Genomic DNA, 25,414 nt, shown 5'->3' on the forward strand with positions numbered 1-25,414 from the left:
TTGGCAAAGCCAAATTTTTTAACTATCTAATAAAATCAAATACGGGTCTGGCATGGCCAAGCGCATAAGGCGTGCAACTCGTAATCCGAGGGTCACGGGTTCGTGCCCGCATCGCGCTAAACATGCTTGCCCTCCCAGCCGTGGGGGCGTATAATGTGACGGTCAATCCCACATTTCGTTGGTAAAACAGTAGCCCAAGAGTTGGCGGTGGGTGGTGATGACTAGCTGCCTTCCCTCTAGTCTTACACTGCTAAATTAGGGATGGCTAGCACAGATAGCCCTCGAGTAGCTTTGTGCGAAATTCCAAAAAAACAAACAAACAAAATCAAATACTTTTTTTCATATTTAAAGAAACTAGGAATCACAGTTATAAAAATTTATAGCAAAAATAACATAATTTAGAACATTAGTAATCACAATTCTGGAGAAAACATTGCAAAAAAAAAAGCCCATAATAATATGTTAAAATCAAAATAGGAGGCAAGACAGTACAGGGTCTCAGATTATTAAATGGGAAAGTTTATCAGAGTGAACTTTGTCAATTTGTAAAGAATCTGTATTTTTTTTTAAATTACCACAGATGACATGTTTGAAAAAAATCCATGATGTTAATACTTTGGCACTATTTCACCAGGCATACTGCGTGATAGAATCTGAATTTTTAGTACAAAATTTATGAATTTTAACAAAAATAAGAAATTTAATCTGTTTGTATACATGTTGCATATCACTGTAGTGTGTTGGATTTATGGAAGTTCATCTCATTGTCTTAGTTGATGTCATATAAAAACCTTTACCGGTCTACCTTTAAAATGAAATTATTGTAGGTAGGATTAGAGGAAAGTAATGAGACAAAGGACATGGTCAGATACAGCAGTCAAGAGTTTGGCCTCCTCAGTCCAAAACTGTAATTAGATCTCAAATCAGTCAATAAATGATGGAGTAATAAGCTAATGTATGTTCTTAAAAAAACTAAAACATTTGGACCTGTTCTTTGAGCTTCTATGCCATGGCTAAAAATTATAATAATGTTTTTTACTTGATGACTTACATATGTATAGAGTCAAATGAGTTTCCTTTCATGCATTTATTTTTATACATTTTAGTTATTCTCATTATTCTTATTGTTTGACAACATAAGTGTTTTTAAATACTTTTAGGGAATTATTCCTAAAGCACTAAATGTCTTGCATTTCTATTCTTCATTGAAATTCCTTCATCATTTAATTTGATCATTGTTAATGTTACTTGATAGCATTGCTTGTGTGCTAATAATGATTACAGAGTTATATAATTTTCAGTTGATCTAGCTATACAAAATTTGTCACAATTGCATAAATTTTGCATAAAAATGTGATTTACTCTCTTGTATATTGTTTTATTAATGAGTTTTCTAAGAAATTTATGTATAAAAAGTAGGGTAAAAGAAGTTTAACTTCTCTAAAAAAACTGCAATTTTTCATTATAATAAATCACCATTTCAACAAAATAAAATATAATTATTCTTCATACTTTAAAAGAATTAAACATTTTAATCCCATTATAAAGTATGAACACTTTCTGTGACAAAATACAATTCTATAAGAAGATAAACTGTACTTTTCATGCTCATTTTTTGCACTTCTGTAGACCTCTTTGATACACAGATTAATCCAGTTTTGTTTTATGTTTACTGTAGCAGGTACTTGTTTCTTTTTAGTGACGTTAACGTGAGATGGTTATTTATTTTTAAAATGGTATATTACATGCTTACAAGGGAGAGGACTAAAGTCTTCTTAATCTCTCCTTATTGAGTAATTGGTAAAAGACAGAGGTATCTGAAGGTAGCTTTTAAAATGTTTTCAGGAAGCCCAAACTTGACCCATGGGTCAGTTTTAGATAAACATTTGCTGAAAATATTTGGGCTGCTATGTGGACAATCCATAAGTACATGAAAGAGACATTTCATTTGTCTGAAGAAATTTTAAAAGGTACTTCCAACTATTTTGAAGGCTAGAACTCAATCATGAAAACAGTTTTTGACTTACATTTGCTGAAAATACCAAAGCAACTATGCAGAGAGTCTGTAGGTACATTAAAAATAAAGCTAATTCATTTCTCTGAAAACATTTTAAAAGCTACCTCTGGCTACCTCCAACACCTTAGAAAGCCCAAACTTGAGCCAGGGGACAGTTTTAGATAAATATTTTCTGAAAATAATTGTGCTGCTATGTGGAAAATCTACAGGTATTTGAAAGAGTTTTTTAAGACAGTTTAGTAGCTAACTCTAGCCACCTCTGATTTTTATCCACATCCTTTTATTGTAAACTATATTTGGTCAGGTATATTTGGAAAATCATGGATGTTTTCCAAGATTATAAACTTAAAAATGTTTAATGTGGGATATTTGGAGTATTAAAAGTTTAAATTTGAAAGTAATAGGTAATTTGTAAATAATGTTACTTAGTTTAATATTTTTTGCATTGGACTAGAATCATATTGTTGTAATATATTTCAGTAAAAAATTAAATTATTGCCGAGTTTGGTTTTGAAAATAATATAATATATTTTATATGTGTAATAAAATATAAAGTATAGAGTGATTTTCAAATAAGTGGTCACATTGAAATTAACACTTTTAAATCATCTGATCCATTTTATTAGACTTAAATTACTTTTGCTGTATGTTAGGGCGCATCAGAAAAGGACATTGTACACTCTGGTCTAGATTACACCATGGAAAGGTCAGCTAGGGTAAGTTTTTTTCAAGAACTTTTCAATTAAGTTATTTTTTTATACATGTTATATATATGCATATTGACTTGCTAAGTAAACAAAGCAAATTAACTGCATTTACCATATCAGAAGGCAACCTATTCCAGGAGTGAACAACTCTGTCAGGAAAATAAAGCTGTCTTAGCTTAAGATGTCTTCTTCCCTGTGAAAATTTATATTTAATAAATAAATACACAAACATTATCCAAAATTTACAGAAGAAACGACTTAAAGCCATGTTGAACACAAAATACAAAGAACTACATGACTTACAAAAACAAAAAATGAACCTGGACCATCAACTGGCATGCTGCATTAAACCAGAGATTTACGGACTTATACAACGACACATAAACCAAATCAATACTAAGAACAAATTACTACTAAAAATGAGAAAAGCCAACACAATTTCACAAACACTTTATTCCTATCTATGTAAAACCGACTCACGCACACCACAAATGTACGGCATCCCCAAACCTCATAAACCAGATTGTCCATTACGACCAATAATGTCCACATATGAATCGTTTAATTACAATCTTGGTAAATACTTAGCATGGGCATTCTCCAAATATGTAACATCAGCCAGCTCATTCATCAAAGACTCTTTTAATTTCAAGTCTAATCTAAATCAACTTAATCATAAAGCCTTAATGGCCTGTTTCGATGTTATATCCCTCTTTACAGACGTTCCAACCACTGAAGCCTGCAAGATAGCCTTAGAACTCTATATCTGAGACCCTAACCCAACTATAGACATTCCCAGCAACCAATTAGCAACCCTCATAGAATTCACCATGATAAAGACAAACTTCATGTTTAAAAACCACAACTATATACAAACAAATGGCTTAAGCATGGGCAACCCAGTACCACCAATTCTAGCCAATATTTGACACAAGTTGAAACACAAGCAAGTAACACAGCATTACACCCACCACTATACTGGTACAAATATGTAGATGACACGGTTGCAGGATTCAGATCTACAGAACACACAATTTTTTTCAATCACATTAACTCTATACATCCCAACATTAACTTCACATGTGAACAGGAAGAAAGTAATCAAATATCACTTCATAACCTCAAAAGTACAAGAACCGATGCACAATTTAAAACAGAAATCCACTGAAAAATCACCCATACTGGACTATACATTCCTTGAGACTCAGCACATGAAACAAAACAAAAACTCAACATACTAAGAAACCAAATAAACACAGCCGTAAAACTATGCTCACCAGATAAAATTAACGATGAATTAGACAAAATAAAACAATGCTTCATCAACATCAATAAGTTTCCTCCACAAACTGTAGAAAACATTATACGCACACACCTAGACAGAAAGCAAAATCAACCAACAAAAGTAAATATATCTCACGAATCAAAATATCACGAAACCATATACTGCTGCATACCATATATTCCTGACATCAGCAAACAAATAACCAACATTTGGCAAAAACTAGTAACAAAATATGACATTCCAGTTAATACCAAATTTATTCAAAAACCAGACACAAAACTGAGGTCTATAATATGTAAAAACTACACTGACAAACACCACACCAACATTATTTATAAAATACAATGTGATAACTGCCACAACTTCTATATTGGAGAAACAAGTAGAAAAATGGAAACCGGATTCAAAGAACATAAAAAGTCACCTTCACACGTTTTTGAACACTGCAAGTCAAATAAACACAACATAACCATAGAAAACACTCAAATACTAAATAAAGAAACAAACATAAACAAATGCAAAATTAAAGAAGCCTTACTTATACAACAACTTAAACCCAAAATAAACCAACATAAAGGAATGTCTTTATACCTATATTAATATAATAAAATAAACAAAATTATATATTCAAACATCTAACACCGCTTTCTACATTCTGACACCCAGTTACACAACCCCTTCCAAACATGTGGTCAGCTTTCGGTTAGTTACCTCTTTCTTTCTTTGTGAACCTGGCGATGACCGAAGAAGGTCGAAACGTTGTTCGCTCTTCTATGTAAAATATTTTCTCAACCCAAACGAGCCGTTTTTGCATATATATATTTATGTCCACTGATTTTACCATTCTTATCTTTAAATGCTACTGATTCAGTAGATTACACTAATCTTCTGACCCCTGAGTGACTTGGAACTTCTATACTATAACTTAATTATTCAGTTACTTGCCATAGGCTTGTGCTCACCCCTTTTAAGTAAAATAATAAATTGTAAAATGATTACCATTGTATGACACATAGGCATATTAACCATCCAATATGTATGTACGTTGGATATTAATAAAAAGACCTTTGTAACCAGATAAAATAAAAACAAATGGGCAAAGCCTTCTGATGGCCCCATTAGATGTCCATTGCAAGGAGTATATCATTCACATTATTTTTGCATTTAAGGAATTTGTAGATATTCATACAGGCTACATTGCAGATCAATATTTCACACCTATTTAAAGAATGTTTTAGGAGGGTGGCATTTTGGATAGATGTGGAGTAACTAAAGGTTGTTTGTTTTTAAATAATATTTATATAATACATGTAATATCATGTATCAGAAATGTTCATCTATATATGTAAGATGAACACCAACAGTAGTATACAAAATGTTGAGATTAGGACAGATGCTCCAGGATATTCCTCATGTTTAATCATTGACTATAAGAGTTCATAGGAAGTACAAAAATATCAAATCTGATAAAATTATTACAAATCTGTCCAGTATATACAAACAAAATGCTACACAAATCATTAAGGAAACTTTTAAGAAATATTAAGCTTGAGAGTGCTTTATATTATTACTTAATAGTCTTAATCTTGACTCAGTACAATAGAAATATATAATTGTTTAGCTTTGCACTTGGTAACAAACAAAATATTCACATTTGTTTACATAAGATAAAATATTTACCTCTTCAGTACCTTCCTGGAGGATTTATAGGCAAATATAACTTCTGTCATTAGCTTATTTGTGAACACATTTAATAAAACATTATGTATATTCATTTCTACAGTGAAGAATACCATTGTTCCAGAAGTAATGATTTTGTTAAGAATCAATGTATACTTAATTTTCATGTGTGCTGTTTAGTTTTTAAACTTTTATGGTATTGGTATTTTAATTTCGGTATATAGTTCACAAAAAAAAAGCATTTAATGACCAACTACAGCTTAAAAGAAGAAAGTGTAATACTTGTGTATATTTCATGTTACCTCATCATAAATTTAAAAAATGGCTACATTAAAAGTTAATAACACTATCTAAAGTTAAATATCTTAAGGAGGTTTCTCTCAGTTATTTAAATAATTTCTTATTGGTTTAATTGAAAAACACTTTAAAAAAAATTCAGAGAGTATGTTTCAAACAAATTGTAAAAATATAACTTGGTTTAAAAAAATGTAAAATGGAGACCTTAAATTTTTGTCTTTTGTGAATTTACTAAATAGTGTTATACATAATATATTTTATGAAGGTAAACAGCAAGCTCCTTAATTCCTGTACTTTACACCTTACTGATTTATTGAGAGGTAGACACCCTACCAAACACAAGTTAGTCTTAACAGAACAAAACGAATGATGTAATTGAAAATAGCAACAGCAAATTATTCTGTATTGTCTGACATGCAATCACGTTTATCAACAATGAAAAGTAATAATAATAAATGTTTGACAAGAATATAATAATTAGTAAAAAAATATTTATTTAAAATCAAAGGCAAAAGATGACTCACATGAACATTTAAACCTAAGAAATATATACACGTAAACAGTAAATATAGTTACATCCACATATTTACAATATTACTAAAGATGTATATTACAAAAGAAGGTAAGTAGAAGGTGTTAATATGTTATTAAATATAAATTTACCAATTAACCCTATTAGAATGATATACATAGGTACATAACTCTTGTGAAGCATCCTTCCTAAAAATCAAACTGGTGGATAAAATTGTTTGAAATTTGAGAAGAACTTTTGAAATAAAAGTATGTAGTTTTAGAAAAATAAAATATTTATTTTTTATTTCTGATAACAATTCATTATTTAATGTAGTTACTTGGACTCTGAATAGTTAATCTTCCAATTGATTTTTATATTAAGTATAGAAATAGTTTTTTATATTGCTATTTTCACATTTCAAATGCATAATCTCTAGAACCTCTTAAATAAATATCAACATTTTTTAAGGTAAATATTGATATTTTCCATTTTCTCCACCATATCACTAATTCTAGCTATTATCATCAATGTACGGTGTATAAGTGTTTAAAATTATGAAATAAAAATATGATGTACACATCTTTTTAACATTTTGCTGAATAATTTAAAACGTCTTCCTTGGGTCATGTATGTAATTTCATGTCTTTACCTTTTGATGTAGTTTATTTTTAATATTTTATTTTCATTTCTGGTTCTTTATGTTTGACTATTTACATTAACATGTATTTCCTATGTTTAGCTTCCATCAAGATACTTTGCCTTGTTTGGTTAGGAAAGATGTGTTTAGTGAGGCAAAACTTAGAATAATATTGAAAAGTTATTAAACCTTTCAACTATGAATTTTAAAACACAAATAATATATAACTAACTAAAATATAAAAGTAAGACCTAAATACAGTTTAACTGTCTTTCTTTGACATATTTAGCTAAAAAAACAATTATAAATGCTATCATGGATAAACCAACCAACAATACTATATACTAACAACTGCATGTGTATTTCAAAATAACCATTGGTAGATTATAATGCAAAATGAACTCTTTCTAACAGATATGTACCCCTGTGTCAAGTAAGCGATTGTATCTTTTCAGCAATTTCCACAAAGTCCAAAGATACTTCTGAAAGTTTCTACTTCTCACCTTTTCACATCTATTTCCTATGTTTATTCTACTATTAGCAAACAAAGTAGAAACCTTCCAAACACAAGGAATTACTGCTCCTGCCCATTAGACTGTTTAGGTTGCACTGTTGATAGACATGCAAGGCACAATGAATAGACACTTCTCACAGAGTTTATCATAATCCTGGCTCCAATAAAACAAATACAGTGGAAGTGAATTCATTGGCTTATTTTACAGTACAATGGTTGCAATAAGAGTTGTCTAAAGTAATAAAAATGTAAAAAACATTTTATGATATGGCTATGTACAAGGTCCAAGCCAATTCAGTAAACTTGATAGGTATTTGGATGTTAGTCATCCTCCAGGGTAGTCAAAATTTAGCAATGTGGGTGCACAATGTGTGCAAGTCTTATGGAAAACAAAATTATATATTATTGCTCTTTACTCATCAATGCATACTTTTTCATTATATTTCTTAAAACATTGAACAATGAGTAAAAAATACACAAAAAACAATGATTTTTAGTGATTATTAAGTTGTCCAGAAATGTCGTTTTTGAACTGCAAAGTTTGAAAAAGTATAAGCCAGTGTTGTAAAACATGCTTTAATCAAAGTAAGTACCATTTGCTTCAACACACTTTCACCAACATGTTGTGATGCTGTTTATGCCCCTGCTGTAGAAATCGGAGTTTCTATGGTTAATGAACTTCCTGAAAGCTTCTTCTGCAGCTGCCTGGTTTTGAAAGCATTTATTGTTTAAAAAGTTGTCAAAGTGTTTGAAAAAATGAAAATCTGTAGGGAAAAGGTCTGGGGAATAAGATGAATGAAACAGAACCTCAATTCCCAATTCATTCAATTTTTGGAATGTCATCCTTGACAGGTTTCATAATGCTGATTTTGTTGATCTGTAGTCAGCTCATGTGGAACCCACTTATCCAACTTTCTCGTTTTTCCAATTGCACTAAGGTGGTTGGCAGTGCTTGATTTGCTTGTGCCTAGCTTTTCTGCAAGCTCATGTACTGTTGTGCAAGGGTCTGTCTCAACTGCTTCCCTTATGTGTTTTCATCTAAGGATGATTTCCTTCCACAACCTTTGTGGTCTTCAAGACTTTCATCTCCATGTTGAAACCTTTGGAACCAACAATGAACTGTATGTTCAGTAACAGGTCCATGGCCTGATCCATGGTTGATATTCTGTGTAGTTTCGGTCCAAGTTTGAAGTCATAGAGAAAAATCAGCAGAAAGTCCTTCTTGTTCATGCTGCCTTAGGGGTTGCAAAACTTACTCTGATTAGCATTGAAACAGCAAACAGCTAAGATATCTTGCAAGCAACAAATGTTGGATTAAACCAACCAAAGATAAGTTATTCAATATTCAATTTTAAATTTATTTCTAGACAGCCTAATATGATGTTAGAAGATTTCATTTATGCTTGTGTATGATACTTACTAAACCTTGCTGTAAGCTTTTTTATTCTCTCAAGTGTAGGGGGAAGACAAAACAAAGTTTTGTAGGTTTTAAAAATAAATTTTAGACGACCAAAAAAATTATCCAGTTACTATGCTGATACACGTAAGACCTCTGTAATTTATCTGGCTTTCTAACTGAGTTATAGTTGGGTTAAAAACTTATTTCTGTTCAGAGCAGTAACAGTCAACATACTTTATCATCCCTGATAAATATGACTTTCCTGTACAAGCCAGTTCCAGACAGATTTATATAGTTTGGAATGTGCTCTTTCTGTTAATTATAAATGCATACTTAAGAGAAGCAGGCATGAGTAGACAAGAGGTTTCAAAAGAATGTTCTAGTGGGAGGAACTAATCTGGTATGTTTACTAAATATATTTATATATCAGCATATCAAGAAGTGAGAGGTTATTATTTTACATTCTAGATTGTCAGTGTCTGAAATATGAGTATCTAGTTCATTAACCACTATAGGTGTATGGTAAGCATAATGAAGTGTAAACTGAGCAATGAGACAAAAGGATGTAACACATAACATGCAAAAACAATATTTAGCCTTTTTTTAAATATTTTCTTTCAAATTAATAAATTAAAAAAATATCTAAAATTAATGTTTTTTATGCCAATTATTTTGATATACCTTGTTAATAAATATGTTCTGTTAAATTTTGAAAATAAAATTTTGTGACATCCACCCTTTGACCTGTCCATAGCCAGATGGTTAATAAATTTCTGAAGAGTGTACTTTATGATGTGACTGATAGCCTGTTTAAAAAAAAAAAAAAGAAAGAGACTCATATTAGAGTTATAAATTTAAATACCTGTAACATTGGAAAACCCAAGGCAGAATATTTCATGAAATGAACATTGAACACCTCAAAGAAATTTTGTGAGAATGAAGGATACATGTTTGCAAGAGATGACATGTTACAGAGTTTTTTTTTAATATAACCAATCTTTGTTATTACCTGAAAGGGACAGTTTTTGAGTTATCAAATGAGAAAGTTTATTTGCTTACAATTCAACCACTACTTAAAGGTAGACTGTCCTTACTCTTTATAGGTTCCAAGTTTGCAATTCTTGCAACAATAGAATCTAACACTGAACTTTATATTGCCATCTCTTCAGAAGACTTTTTACAATCTTAAATGGAATGAACTCTCAAGCCCCAGACACCTTATATTCTGGTGAACATGTAAAACATTTATAAAAAAGAATATTATTAGAGTTGATTTAAATGGAACTGGATCAAGTTACCATTTCCAAAACTGATGAACCATTCCAGTACCATACATCAGTGGACTGTTACTACTTGAATCTCATCTAGAAATACCACTTTACTCAAATGTATATCATTCTTGTCCTATTCCACCTGCAAGTTTTGAAGACATTTCTCATTGCATAATATTTTTTAAATATAAAATTAGGAGCATTATTAATAAGTTTTCAAGTTATGATAACAAATCTAACTTTATTCAAATGAAGGCTAGGACACTAAAAGATCAAATTCAAATCATTGATCTGGCAGTTAAAGATTCTGAAAAGAGTTATGGATTTTGTTGTTGGAATGACAAACTATAGTCATTGTAATGATTGCAGTACTTATAAGGGCTTGAATTCCAATCCTGTAGGAAAATTGAAAAGATAGATAATATTATTCTTAGTGATATTAGCAATGTTTCCTTGGATTCCAAGTTTTTATCCCATCTTAAATCTCATCATAGTAGAACAACTGAGTTTTATAGCTTACTACAGAATCACAAACCAAACATACCATTTAGTCCTGTTGTCTGAAACTTGTATCCATTCACAGAAAACATTTCCTAGTTACTACAAGAAACAAAAATTCCCTCTTTCGCAAATTGTTCCATTTCACCAGCTCATTTGATTTTCTTAAATAGTTGATCTCCAGTATTAATGAAATTGCATCATTTTTTTTCTTTTGGTGTATGCACTGTAAACCCATCCATTTCAGTTAGTGAGGGAATTGACATTGTTGTGCTATGTTACTAAATCAACATAAAAGCAACTTGGATCTCCATGAGTTTCCCTATTTGACATGCATAAAACCTAGATTTTGATTTACATGCTAATGTTTTCAGGTTTGGATAACAAATTTACCATCAGATGCAAGGATTAGCCATGGATAATAGGATAGCTATAGCTATGAATTATTCTCATGCATGCTATATTGAGATTAAAGCAACCTGTAACTGAACACTTGAAGGAGAACAGTTTCTTCCTTTCTGGCTGTATCTTGATGATGATATTTATGAGATTTGGAATGATGGTTTGAATAACTTTATTTTCTTTCACTTTTTACTCATCTATGTTCATGATGATTTCAACTTTGATTGTGAATATACTCTACATGGTGAGAGCTTAAAATTTCTAGATGTTTCTACAGTTGTGTTAAATGGTAAAGTGGTTAATAATGAATATCAAAAAAAAACTGCTGCTTTTACATTTCCTCTCTTTTCACTGCCCCGCTGGTACAGAGGTATGTCTCCGGATTTACAATGTTAAAATCCAGGGTTTGATTCCCCTTGGTGGGCTGAGCAGATAGCCCTATGTGGCTTTGCTATAAGAAACACACAATTATTCTCTTTTCACTCATGAGCCATGAAGAGGGCTATGATTTTTAGCCAGTTAATGATATTTTTCTTATGTTTGTAACAATCCCAGCAATTTAACAGAGGTAAAGGTTGATCTGGAAATTTTTAAACTGAATTTTTACACTGAAAAACTGGTTAATAAAATTTTCATCATTTATCAAACAAATGAAAAAAAAAACAGGAATCAGGGAGAAAAAATATGGCATTTCAAATATCTTTAATAGTCCTAAAGTTAATAATAGCAAGAATGCTGTAAGAGAACTGAGTTTACCTGCATGTGTAATAGAAAAGCCTGGATGTTTGGTTAAATAACACTTGGCACATTTAGCATTTAAGATCATGGAGTTTAAAAAAGTATTTTATAGTATTTTCAGTAGTGCTTTGAACAAAATTATTTTGGAGAAACCAAGGGACTTGTAAAAGAGTAGTGTGTGTGGAACATTTCTATATTACTATATTTCTATATTACATATTTCTATATGTGCAAGGTTGATAGAAGTGTAGTTGCAGTACATTTTGTTAATGGACATGGTTAGCCTAAATCCAATCTCCATTTAATACTAAAATAGAAAGAAAATGACAACGTTTCCTAGACAAAAAATACAAAGATTTCATTCTCATCAGATATGAAAAGACATTAACAGGGACAGATGGTTACAACTTTAAATGGTGAATATATGTATATATGAATCTTTTAACACCTTCTACTTTATTTCTTGTGTAAAAATATATATATATGGGATTTTAATACATACACTGTTTACATGTATGTGTCTATTAAGCTTGAATATTCATGAATGATATTTTTCTACTTGATTATCTTCATGTCATACATTTACTGTTGTTACCTTTTCATTGCTGATAATGTGATTGCATGTCAGATAGTACAGAAGAATGCATTGTTGTTATATTAAATTACATAAGCTGTTTTGTTCAGTTGAGAGTCTACCTCTTGATAAAACAATAAGGAGAATTAAAGAATTTTCTATGGATAATGGCTGTTTCTCGTCATAAAACATGTTTATATTCCAGCATGCTTCATTAATTCTGCTGGATTTTCACATTAAACATAATATTTTAATAATTATAGTGTAAACATAAAACATTTTATAATCTAGGAACTTACATGAAGTCAATTGCAAACACAAAATTAAGACAACATTTTCAAAAGATTTAATTGTTGCAAATGTATATGATAAATATATTTTCAGAACTATCTAACATTAAGATTTTGGAATATCGGTCCTTACCTCATGACATCATAATAATATTAATTTTATGTACTCCAAGTGAAATCAGTCACTTTGGCTAAGGTTTCTTGTTTTTATTCTACAGAAAAGCAATCTTTATTAGTTTGTGACTTTTATTAATAATTGGTGCATTTATTATCCAAATACTTAAGTAAAATATTAATTAAATGTCTGTGAAATATATATTTGTGTTATTTGCAGGCAATTATGAGAACAGCAATGAAGTACAACTTGGGTTTGGATTTACGTACAGCAGCATACGTTAATGCTATAGAGAAAATCTATTCCACTTATGTAGCTGCAGGACTTACTTTTACCTAAATTTTTTTGTTGTTGTATTGACTTCTAATTTGGTGTGTGTTTGTAATATTCAAGAAAAAGTATATCACTTGGTGAAGATATCTTTATGGTGCTTAGAAATCTGAAAGAATATTTTAGATTGATTGTTGGCAGTTCTTTAACTTTTAAGAAATTTTATGAAATTAAATGTAAGTAGAACATGATAACTATGTCTTGTTTAAAAAGTAAATCTATATCCTAACCATCTCACCGTAAATGTGATGCAATAAAATTCAAATTAATAGGGTTTTTTATGTCAATGAATGTAAGTTTTTTTGTTTTTTTTATTTGTGAACATTTTATTCTGACTTTACAGATATAGATACTATTATGTAGTTATTTCTGTGATGTAGATTTTATGGTAAATGAACATTCTGTTAATTTAGATACTAGCTTACAACTAAACGTGTGCCTATTTTATTATAAAACATTGATTGCAATATAGTTCACAGTAATGTATAACTGTTTAAGAAAGAAAAACTTGATAAAAATAATGTACTACAAGATACATTAATTGGTTAAAATCATCAGTGGTTTAATAAACATATTTTTACCAAGTTTGTTGTTGTGTAGTGTACAACATATTTTATGTGAAAAATCAAAAATTATAACTGATGCATTTGTAACTGTTTTCTGTTTCCTTCCTATTTAATACATTTTTTTATGTTTAAAATGATAATGTGTAGAAGTTGCAGAGTTTGCATTTAATAGACTGCTCTTGCCTGAAGAAAGCCTCAATATAGAAGCCAAACATTGCTTCACTCTAGAAAGATGTAGTAGTCATTAAAGCTTGAAGTGTACCATGTCTATACTACCTAAAACACCCTTGAAACAACAATCTGTAGAACTATATATTTTTTAAAGTTATTATTTAAATTTCATGTAAAGTAAATTAATTTAGTAAACTTCAATTGTGTACATCTTTTGAGTTATATCTTACAATGTTTAAGAAATATTACAAAAAAGGCATCTAAAAACTGCAAATAGTTGAGAGTTATTGACACAAGTAATTCTGAATCATCATTGCTTCTCTTTCTATGCTGTTTTTTTTTTCATTCATCCTTCTTTTCAAGCTACTTCAAAAGACAAATGAATGCAAGAACTTGTTTGTTTTAAAGCAAAACCATATGGGGCTATGTGCTGTGCCCACTTTGGGGAATCAAACTCAAAATTTTTGTGCTTGTAAGTCAGCTAAGTTACTGCTGTCTCACTTGGAGACAAACAGAAGGACTAAGACACTTAAAAACACTTCATTAGAAATGTTAGTAATATATTTTGTTGTTTTAAATTTTTGTAATTATCATTATTTAATCCACTCCACTTTTTCATGCTAATAAAGTGTTTTAATGGTTTTATCTCAACTGCATGTGTCTATACACGTAAACAAAGCATGGGAATAAATGAAATTAGACCTTAAAGTAGCTAAAACAGTTTGACCCTTATCATATATTTTATGTTACATATATATACATTTACATTTAATTTAAAGAAAAGAAAAGAAAAGAATTTAACATTGGGCTTCTTATTTAGTTATAAATGATTTAAAATAATTTTAACTTGTAATTTTTAATTTCTCACGATGATTGCACTACCACTTCTAAATAGTATATATTAAATTATAATATAATAATTGAGTATTTCTCTCAAGTACTTCTGTGCTAATTTTTGCTTTTGAAAATATTATCAATATTCAACTGTTTTGACCATAAATTCCCCGGTGTGAAGGGCCTGGCATAGCCAGGCAGTTAAGGAGCTTGAATCCTAATCTGAGGGTCATGGGTTCAAATCCTCGTTGCACCAAACATGCTCACCCTTTAAGCTGGGGGGCATTATAATGTGACGGTCAATCCAACTATTCATTAGTAAAAGAGTAACTCAACAGTTGGCAGTGGGTGGTGATGACTGACTACCTTCCTTCCAGTTTTACACTGCCAAATTAGGGATGGCTAGCACAGATAGTCTTTGTGTAGCTTTGCATGAAATTCAGAAACAAACAAACCAGTGTGAAGGGTTATGTGTTGTAGAATTCCATGATACATTTCATTAAGGTTTGTTGTAAAGTCTCAACCATGGCTATAATAATTGCTTCAATCCATAACTTTCCTTTTAACTCTCTATTTTTTAAATATCTTATGTGGAACTGAAAGCAACCATATATTAAGTAAAATCCAAAGGTACATTAAATAGATGTATTGGTCGCTTTGAGAAGATGAGTGTTTGGCCTAATCTTGCTGAAACATTCCAGGATTTGTTAATGGGTTTCATGGTATCAAATGCAAATTACAGTTTCTGTGATAAAACCTAATGAATACAGGATTTGGCTAACTTTTGTAATTATTCATTTTCCATTTTCTTGTTTTATTAGATGTGATACTTGTATATTTCAACGTGTGGGTCAAGAAGAGATAATTGTATCAACAAAATGAAAGTGAAACAGCACAAACTGTTATAGATATTTAATGTTAAATTAGGAATGGAAGGAGCATATTGTATTTTGTGGATTGACACTGAGAGTACTGAATGTAAATGAGAATAAAGTAATGTTACAAAGGAATATGATAATCACACAAGTAATGTAGAGAGGTTTGCTTCTATGAATAGTGAAACAAAATGGAGATACATAAATAATAAGAAAGACCTTACATTAATAGTAAGGCTGTCAATAATTAAAGGACAATATAGATTGGTTGTGTAAATGAATATAAAGATGTGCTTTGTGGTGAAAGTTTACCCACAGAGTTTACAGATACGGAAAAATACAGTGTTGGGGAATAATACCAAAGAAGCAAAGGATATAATTACAAAATATCATGGTATTATTGAGGACAGTTGTAGTATCTATGCAGAACCAATTGTTTTACTTTCTAAAACATTTCCCTATGGATTTTTACAAATTCAGCTGGTCCAGTATAAAGGATTTGTGTATTTATTACTTAGTATCCAGAAGACACTAGACAGTTTAGACGAAAGTAAATATATTTTACATGTAGTACAGTAGCTATTGACAAGTATAGATGAGAGAAAATGGGGTTTTCTTCCCACTACCTGGTAAATAGTAGTTTAACCACATGTTGCTTGGATTTTGCAATGCACTATCTTCATATAAAAGACGAATGGATATAATATTTTCTATAGAATAGGATTTGTGCTTTGGTTATGTTAATTGTACAATAGTCTTGTGAGTAATTTTGAGGAACACTTAGAGTGCCTCTGCCAATGTGTTTATTAGATGTATAAAACAAGTTTGATGTTGAAATCTTAAAACCTCAATGGAAGTTCACCAATTAGACCATATGGTAATCACAAATGATGTAAAACATTACCTGAAAAAAAATGGAAATTTGAAAAAAGTATTCAGCTCTCAAAAATGTTAAGAAAAGTAGAGAATTTCTGGGATTTGTAATTTTTTTTATAAAAGACTTACCTTACACTTTGCATTTCTAGCTAAGTCATAACCAAGTGAACAAGAAAGGGATGTGAACTAAACTAATACATAACTTGAGAAATTAAAATGTTAAAAGCACCTATACTAAGTCACTTAGATTTAAACAAGACATTCATATCAAGCAGAGATATATCAGGAAGTGCTGTAAGAGCAGTTTTATCACGGATAAATGTGGAAAACAAATTTATAACTTATTATAGTAGACAACTGAGTAAGGCAGAAAAGGATTACCCAATAATAGAAAAAAGGCGTTTAGGAGTAGTAAAGGGCAAAAACATTTAGACAACATTATGGACCATATCTCATTAAGATGGTTAAAAGAACCATCATCAGGGTTGGCACAGTCATCTTTACTGTTGCAAAAATTATGATCTTAGTGTTGTACATATGCTAGGTAGGAATCATTCTAATGCAGATGCTTTAAGTAGAATAAGACAGGATAGTAAAAATGATTTGATAAAATAAAAGAAGTAAAGAAAAAATGGCTTTGAAGTATTTTAAATATCTTAAGAATTGGATAGAGTTGCTCAAGAACAAGTAAAAGACAACAAATATGCAATTGTTATGAAATGCAGAAGAAACAAGTGTCTACTGAATATAGTATACTCTAATGTGTTATGTAGTCAAACAAGAAATATTTCAAAAGTATACACACCCAAAAATTTAAGAATAAGGGTAACAAAGTCTATCATAACAGCCTATTTGTAGCAAATGTGGTTAATTAAAAACTTACTTTAGGATAGGTAAATTTTTTTTATTGGAACACTATAACAACAGATATGAAAGAATCTTGTGAATCATGCACAAGATGCCAAAGAAGAAAAGTCTACATTTATGAAATATATTTTTGTAAAAATCGCCAACATTTTGATGAAAATAATATGAAATACAGGCATACTATATGTTTCTTTCTTACTTCTTTTGCTTAATATAGAACCATTAAGCTCCTCTTGCATAGTTAATCACAGAACTAGGTCATTTGGCTAGAGTGTAACATGCAGTTTTTCATGACAAATATTGCTGTGATCTAGAACATGTGTTTAAAAATTGATAGTGATTTATTCTACTGCCAAACCAGGAGAAATTTCAAGGATACAATATCCTTGTTTTGTAGTGTGAGTAACTGCCAATCATGTGGGAAGTACCTGCCAAAGTTTGGGTTAAGGTAATTCACATTTTTACTCTGCAATACATTTTCTGGTTAGCTTCTCATTATTCTGTAGTTTCTGCTCAATTATATGATAGAAACTCTGTGAACCTGAGAATGCTACAGAGTAGATGGGAAGAGAAAATTTGACATAATGACTAGAATTCGTTTCTGTTGAATTTCTAGTTTATTCTTGGTGGATATATTTGCCTATGTTCTTCTTAACTATTGCATTATTGAGTTGAAAATGAAAATTCAAGGAAATTGCATTATCCACAGCTTGAAGAATTTATAACCAAGAAAAAAAGGTAAGCACTGAGGAATGATACCTTTTAGAGAGTTGTCAGGTTTAGGAGAAATCCTTTACTGAACACTGGATGTTTACCAATGTTGTAAAAGTTCATGACATTTTTCTTTCCACACATGCATACCTGGGAAGGATTGTTGCTAGAAACTGGTGCACACAGAATGGCTAATCTATTTTTCTCCTTAGGTTTTACTTTAATAGACAGGAGCCACAGCACAGACAACTTTGGATTGTCACAATGGTGTGCACTCAGTTGAGCCTGAGCCTGAATGAAGTGGTCTCTACAGGACTTTTAGGAATTTGTTGCTTCTGGCTTATGCCACTTATGACTAGCTAAGAGAGGCTAGGGGTGTCAATGGTAGGTGATGACTATATGGACTCAAGAACAGGAAATGCAATGCCAGACAATGAATTTGGATGGTCCAGCCCTAGATACTATCGATGACTTGAGTAAGCTTCAGCTACAAGACTAGATAACAGTTGTAGCTTAGCTGCACCAATATTTTGAAATAGCATTGTAATTTTTACATTTAAAGCTATTTAGCAATTTTCTGTGGCTAAACAGCAAAGGTTTATTCAACAGACTGTGAAAGAAGGGATCTCTCCAAGAACATGGGTAGTTATTCAGATAGGAAAGCATACCCTGCAATGACTTTTAGCAAGTGATGAAAGTATAGTCATAGGTTCATTGAAGAGCTATCTAGTAAAGTGATAAAGTATCACAGAGGTGTGAAAGATATTCTCATTCTGATAGAAACAGTTTATGTAGAACAAAGTTCAAATTTATGACTTTTGAAATATGTCACAAGAGTGGAATCCCATCATTGAACATGCTTACCCTTTCAGCTGTGAAAAGCATTATAATATGATGGTTAATCTTACTATTTGTTGGTAAAAGAGTAGCCCAAGAGTTAGCAGTGGGTGGTGTTTACTAACTACCTTCCTTCTAGTTTATCACCACTAAATTAGGATTGACTAGCACAGATAGCTCTCTTGTAGCTTTGTATTAAATTAAAACCAAACCAGAAGAGAGGGAAAAGCCCTCAGCAGCATCTGCACCTGAGACAAACTGTCCTACTCAAGTGAACACCAAATGACAAATATCAGTTTCACTGAAAGCAAACCAGTAAGCAACACATCCTGATGGCATAACACAAGCCCATGGACTCCCAACAAATGAACAGTCTCTCCATAGTCCTATCATGACTTTTATGTCACAGCTAATGCCAGTGATTTGTCTGCTTGGACTTTGTAAGAGAAGAAGAGCAAACCATCTGTTTTGGACATAGACTGCTCATATCATGTAATATTGCAGAGTAACCAAAATTACCAGTTTTGAAAAATTCAATGGTAGATACAGAGAACTTAGTAGTGAGCTGTAGCTGCTAATACTTCTGCTCTAGGAAACAAATGGAACTAAGATTGGTCTGGTTATCAATTTGGCAAAGTGCAGCAGACAGTTTGTGCCAAAAGGTTAAGTTATCAGCTTAGCTCTTTCAGAACTAGGTAGCAATTGGTATGTGTCTATAAAGATACAATGGCAAGAGATGGAGTTTCACCTTGATGTAGGAACTGTGACAAAAGTGGTTTATCTTATCAGGTGTCAAGCATTTTGAGTGAGGTCACTTTTCGAGCCAGTTAACATTTTCATTTTATTAAATGGCAATTGACTTGGTGTGACTCAAATACTGTAGTTAACACTGCTATATAAGCATGCAAATTATGTCAACAAGTTATGACCATAGGTGATTGATGAACCTCTTATGTACAGGTTTGACCAGGAATTAGAGATTTCAATTAATGAGTCCAAGAGTGATACTGCTGTTTCATATCATCAAATGATGAGGAACATGGTATGCAAGATGAGTCATATGAGGAAAGCCTAAAGAAGAGGCACCAAGAAGCTCTGTTGGTAAGCCAAGATACCAGTGGTGGCCTCCTTATCACTACAGCTGTAACTAACTGCTGGATGAGCAATTAGGATAGTAATTGAATGACAGATCAATGACTTCTTTCTGAGCTGTTGACCAATTTTACTAATAGGTATCCATAGGATATTGGATCATAATTGTTTAATTATGACATAAGCCAGCAGATATCAGTGGATGTAAGCCCTAGAATATCAGTTTACATGATTGAAAATTAACACTGAGTTAAAAAATTCAGCTGAAGTAGTATTGTGATTTTTACTTTCCAAGCTATTAAGAGATTTTCTGTGGCTGAGTAGCAGAAGAGTTATTACAAATAATGTGTGATACTTGCTAGATTCTCCCAAGTACTTAAAAGTATATGGCTTCTTTATGTACAGCAATATTTCTTAGTACTAAATATAAATTGGATTGTTGTGAATCCCAATGTAAAAAAGGCTTTGTTTCACCAGATTTTCCTGTGTTTACTTTTATGTGATGTCAATAGAAGTGAGTTGATTGACTCCCATCTGGTCCAGAATTATAGTGATTTGGCTAGAAATGGTGGTGGCCATTTGGAACAGTGACTGTGTTTTATTGAAAATTATTGTGTTTAGTCTATGTTGGTTTGAATGTCTATTTACATGTACTGTAAAGGTAACAGGAATATTAATCCTAGCTGCACCAATTTTATCTTAGAAGTTTTAGTTCAGCTGAATTCTGTTCATAATTACTGGTGCATATTTCATGAAGCCAAGAAAAAAAAAGTGTCAAGAATGGCTCATAGCAGCATGCTATAAAGACATAGTCACAACTGCTTGTTTAGTTTACTATAGTAATGGCACACAATCCAGAGACAGTCTGTCTACAAATATTAGTGTATATGATGATGTGTGATGCATATATTATTGTAGCAATATGTGTGTACATGCATGTGTGGTATTACACATGCTTATTTTCTGTTATTCATGAGTGTTGCATGATACAAGTGAATCAGTTACACTGAATATACAAGAATTAAGCAGGATATGAATGAAAATTAGAATCTGGATGTTAAGATTTTGAGATAAGAAATTAATCTTGATTATTGGTCTGTAAAACATTATTTAAAGATACAAGGCATGTGATATTTTCATTAGTTTCAAAATTAAAGTATTTGACAACTAGTGAATTTCTATGGTAAAGCATAGAGTAGCAAAGGAATTCACTCTGCATCTGAGAGAAAACAGTTTTCTTGGTGAGTTTTGGTAAAAAGTAGTGCAAATTATTTTGACAAAATTGAATTGAAATATTTGTAAATTAGTAAAATTATCAGTAGTAACTAAAATTCACAGATAGTGGTTTATGTATAATAACAAATGTCTATCAGAGGTGGAAAGAAACACCCACATACAAATTTTTGTAAGTCACACCTACCTAGCACTAAACTTGTATCTGAAGTCCTGAAGAAGAGATAGTGTAAGCATTTGTAGAATTCATTGTTATGAAGAGAGGTTGGTATATGTTAATGTGAGCCATTTTATGTATGTAGAAACCACTATATTTGGTCTATACTCAAAGGAAAATAATTGGGTTGGAGGGTAAGTTATTATCTGACAAGGACGAGAAAAGACAGTATGGCTATATACATTTGTCATAATAAAAGCCAGGAAAGGCTGAAGTACATTGAAGTTCATAGGTGATACAGATACATTTTCTGTGGGTAATGTATATCATAAATACACACAAAGCCACAGAAATGTTATTTGACTAATTTTAACATCTTTCCTCTAAATGTGATTTTAAATCCAGTTATAGTTGTAACAGTGACCCTCTTTATAAGCTACACATGTGGCTAAACTTCTGAACAATTTATCTAACCTTATGTTTTGAGTCCAGGATTTTGCTATTGAGAATCAAATTCTTGACCCTTCTGTCTCTCCTATCCTTTAATTATCCACTAGTCAGACTTTTTATCTTGTAACTATTTTTTTTTAATGCTACATCACGAAAAATCAATATGCCTGATCTTCAGCAAGGGTTTGGAATAAGCAGCCTGTTGTTCACCAATACATCTGATCTATCATTGGATCACATAAATCCAATTAGGCCTGGTTAACTCCAATTGGCCATGATGGGTTCTACAGAGTTTATGCTTCACTAGACGTACTAATGATGGAAGGAGCAGCGACCACACATGCTGACTCTGGAGGAGCCAAGCAGACCAGTAGCAACTAATTCTACCATTTTTCACTTCAACCACACAGGAGTGAATAGAATATTTTAGGAAACAATGAAGCACACTCTAAAAGGGTCCTGTTGGTGGCATCCCTTTATTAAACAGCATTAAAACTAATTTATCCACACCTCCAGTCTCTGCAAAATATATCTAAATCAAAGAACACCTTTACAGAGCACTGAACCTCTCAACTGGTATCCAGGAGAATCTTAGAGAGTAGTTCTCTACATACACCTGCGACTGCCATAATAATTACCACAGTGACACTCTAGACTCTAGACCATACTGGCTGGATAATTACCACCACCAAGGAAAGAATCTTCAGTTAGTGAAGGAGCATCTATGTTGGCTGCTGGACCAATGATAGTGTAATCCACTGCCATGATTGAGGCAAAGTGGGGACCCTCTACCTCAATGACAATCAAACCAGAGCCATCCAAGTGACCCATGGAGCAGCCTCTGAGGGAGCTGAGAGTAGAAATTCCAACTAAGTCACCATATTAAATCAGGTCTTCACATAAAAGTAACTGTAGAATAGGCAGAGGCATGGGCCTTCACAACAGAGAGACAGACCAATTATAATGGAGAGTAACACCTTCATTGCAGCTCAGTGAAGATGTGTACCTTTTAGGCCTTAGACACTAAGTGCCACTATGTCAGCCAACAGTAAAGAGACAGCCATATTTGATAATATGTTGGGATGATAGTAAGGGGAGCAAATAGTAATGTTTGCTCTGGGTAAGTAATGTATATTTAGTACCTCTTTGCATTTTGTATGTAGGTTTTGTTTATTCTCAATTCATTTTCATGTTTATTTAAAGAATTTAATTTTAATCAAAATAATTAAACAGATCTAGAGGGTTTATTGTGCCATAACTTTCATGTGCTTTGAGTTCCACTTTCTATTGTTTTTCTGTGACAGATTCACATCATGTATGATTTAATTTTGGGTCACTCATTTTATCATTTAATGTGTAAATTTATTATGTTATGATTATGCCATTTGTGTTTAAAGTGTATATTCTGTTTTTGTTCTTTTGTATGAATGTGTCATTGAAAGTCATATGTAATTCCTCTTAGAGGGTTTGTTTCACTTCACATTGTATAAATTTGGTTTTACTGTGACTTTAATTTCATCATGATATTATTTTATATTTGTGCTATCCATGTCAAAAGGTTTGTTTGTCTACTCATCACTGGTTTTGAAACCTGGTTTTAAGCACTGTGCCAATGAGCGGGGTGCATATCAAAGGGAATATTGTGTAATTCTAGTTGTATATTGCACATAATATTTTGTATACATAACATTAAGAAGTTTTTGTTTTATTGTTAGGTATGGTGTAATTATATTGTATTATGTAATTCACTTCATTCTTGACAATTATTGTTTGTGTTCTGTGTTTGATGGTATTGTAATTCTTTGTGCAACTTTTTTCTTCTTTTAGAATTTTCTGATACTTTATAGGATGTGTTATTTGAATACTTTTATTAAAGATTCTTTTTTGTTACTAAAATGTTGTTTTTTTCCATTTTAGTTATTTCTCCAAATGATTTGCCATATTCTTGATAGATATTATCCATGTTAAAGGGTCATCAGGACTAAATTATGGTGTTCATGAACTCCTTGTTAAAGAGTATTATTTCTTCCTTTTTTTTTTGTAATGTATTAACTGAAATTGTCAATGTCACAGAGTATTTTTCACTTTATTATATGAAATACGCGTTTCACATGGATTAAATATATTAAAGGGTACTGCTTGTCCTTTTTCTTTACTGGAGGATTTTCCTCTGTAATATATTTATTTTATTATAGCAGAATTTTGTTATTAAAATGTTTATTTCTGTACCATTTAGTGTCTTAGGTTGTATTTTAAATTATTACTATAATTTTTGTTCAAACGGTTTGACTGTGTATTGTACTTAAAATATTGTGCCATTAACGTAGCATGAGGTTTTCTCCGACGCATATAATTACAAATGTTTCAAGTCACCCTGTACATTACGTATCTATAAAATAACAAAATTTCATTCACCAGTTTTTGTCTACTTTTATTATTGAGCCATGTGACGTTTACCATAATATTCCAAGATATTCAGCATCACATTTCCCTACGATTAAGAAAAAAAATAGTGTAGTTATATTTTTTTTACTGTTATGGATGTAAAGATGTTATAGATAAATCGTATACGGATGAATAGTTACATGGATGCAAGTGGGAAAACAAAATATAAAGCACTGTGCTGTACGAATATTGAAACGTAAAGCCATGACCGCTAAAATTAGTAGCATAGAGATAAGTGATAAGGTATACCCCTAACGTTATGAAAAGAAAATAAGCAAAATTGTAGAAATATCTATTTACAGTAATAAAGCAAACCGCTACTGTAAACTTTGAAACTATAGAAGTATTCAGCAAAGGTTCTCAATGAGTTAATATTAATATGTTATATAAGCATAAATTTTACGAGCATGATACGTTTACCCCACAAGCAGAAAAGAAGCAACAAATTAATTAAGAGCAGATAGAAAAGTAAAGGACGTAATGAGAATTTTTAATTGATTAAGCCAAATTTGAAGTACAGACAGAAATAATTAGGCCATGAGATAATGATCAAAGAGTAGATCTGATATTAGATGACGGTGTCATGCATAAAGTCCTTTCGATAATAAGCGAAGAGAACGAAGCATGAGTTCAAATTCCACAAGACCCAGGCGCAAGCAGTGGTAAAGATAAGAAATTATATGGTGTGGCAGCAGTATAAGCAGACAGAAGAACAACACAGTTAGTTAGTTACCTTATTAGGTTAAAACTTCTGATAGAAGATGTCCCATGGATAAAATTCACAACGATCAGAGGTTGCACACGTTACAAGATCATGAAAACAGTAAATAAGGTTACAGAAAATTCAACTAGAATGTCTTTTCAGGAGTTAGAACATTTAAGAGCATGCCAAATTATACATCTTGAAAGTAAGTTTTTAACTAATAAATGGATATTTTTCAAGTGGTGAAAACTGGGAGAATTAAAAAACAAATGTCACAAAACAAAATAACCATACTTTGTCGCGAACCAAGAATATGCCAATATTTTAGA

The 25,414-nt window shown here is 31.5% G+C and overlaps 1 protein-coding gene across 1 annotated transcript in view; it reads left to right on the top strand.

The window, feature by feature from the left end:
- LOC143255859 (glutamate dehydrogenase, mitochondrial-like) overlaps positions 1-13,852 on the top strand; it is a 31,780-nt gene extending 17,928 nt beyond the window's left edge. The window contains exons 10-11 of the mRNA XM_076512187.1: positions 2,671-2,733; positions 13,158-13,852. Coding sequence (XP_076368302.1) covers positions 2,671-2,733; positions 13,158-13,277 — 183 coding nt within the window. The 3' untranslated portion in view covers positions 13,278-13,852. The remainder of the gene's footprint in view (positions 1-2,670; positions 2,734-13,157) is intronic.
- The last annotated feature ends 11,562 nt before the right edge of the window (positions 13,853-25,414 follow it).

The sequence above is a fragment of the Tachypleus tridentatus genome, chromosome 7 (assembly GCF_004210375.1).
Source record: "Tachypleus tridentatus isolate NWPU-2018 chromosome 7, ASM421037v1, whole genome shotgun sequence".
NCBI lineage: Eukaryota > Metazoa > Arthropoda > Merostomata > Xiphosura > Limulidae > Tachypleus > Tachypleus tridentatus.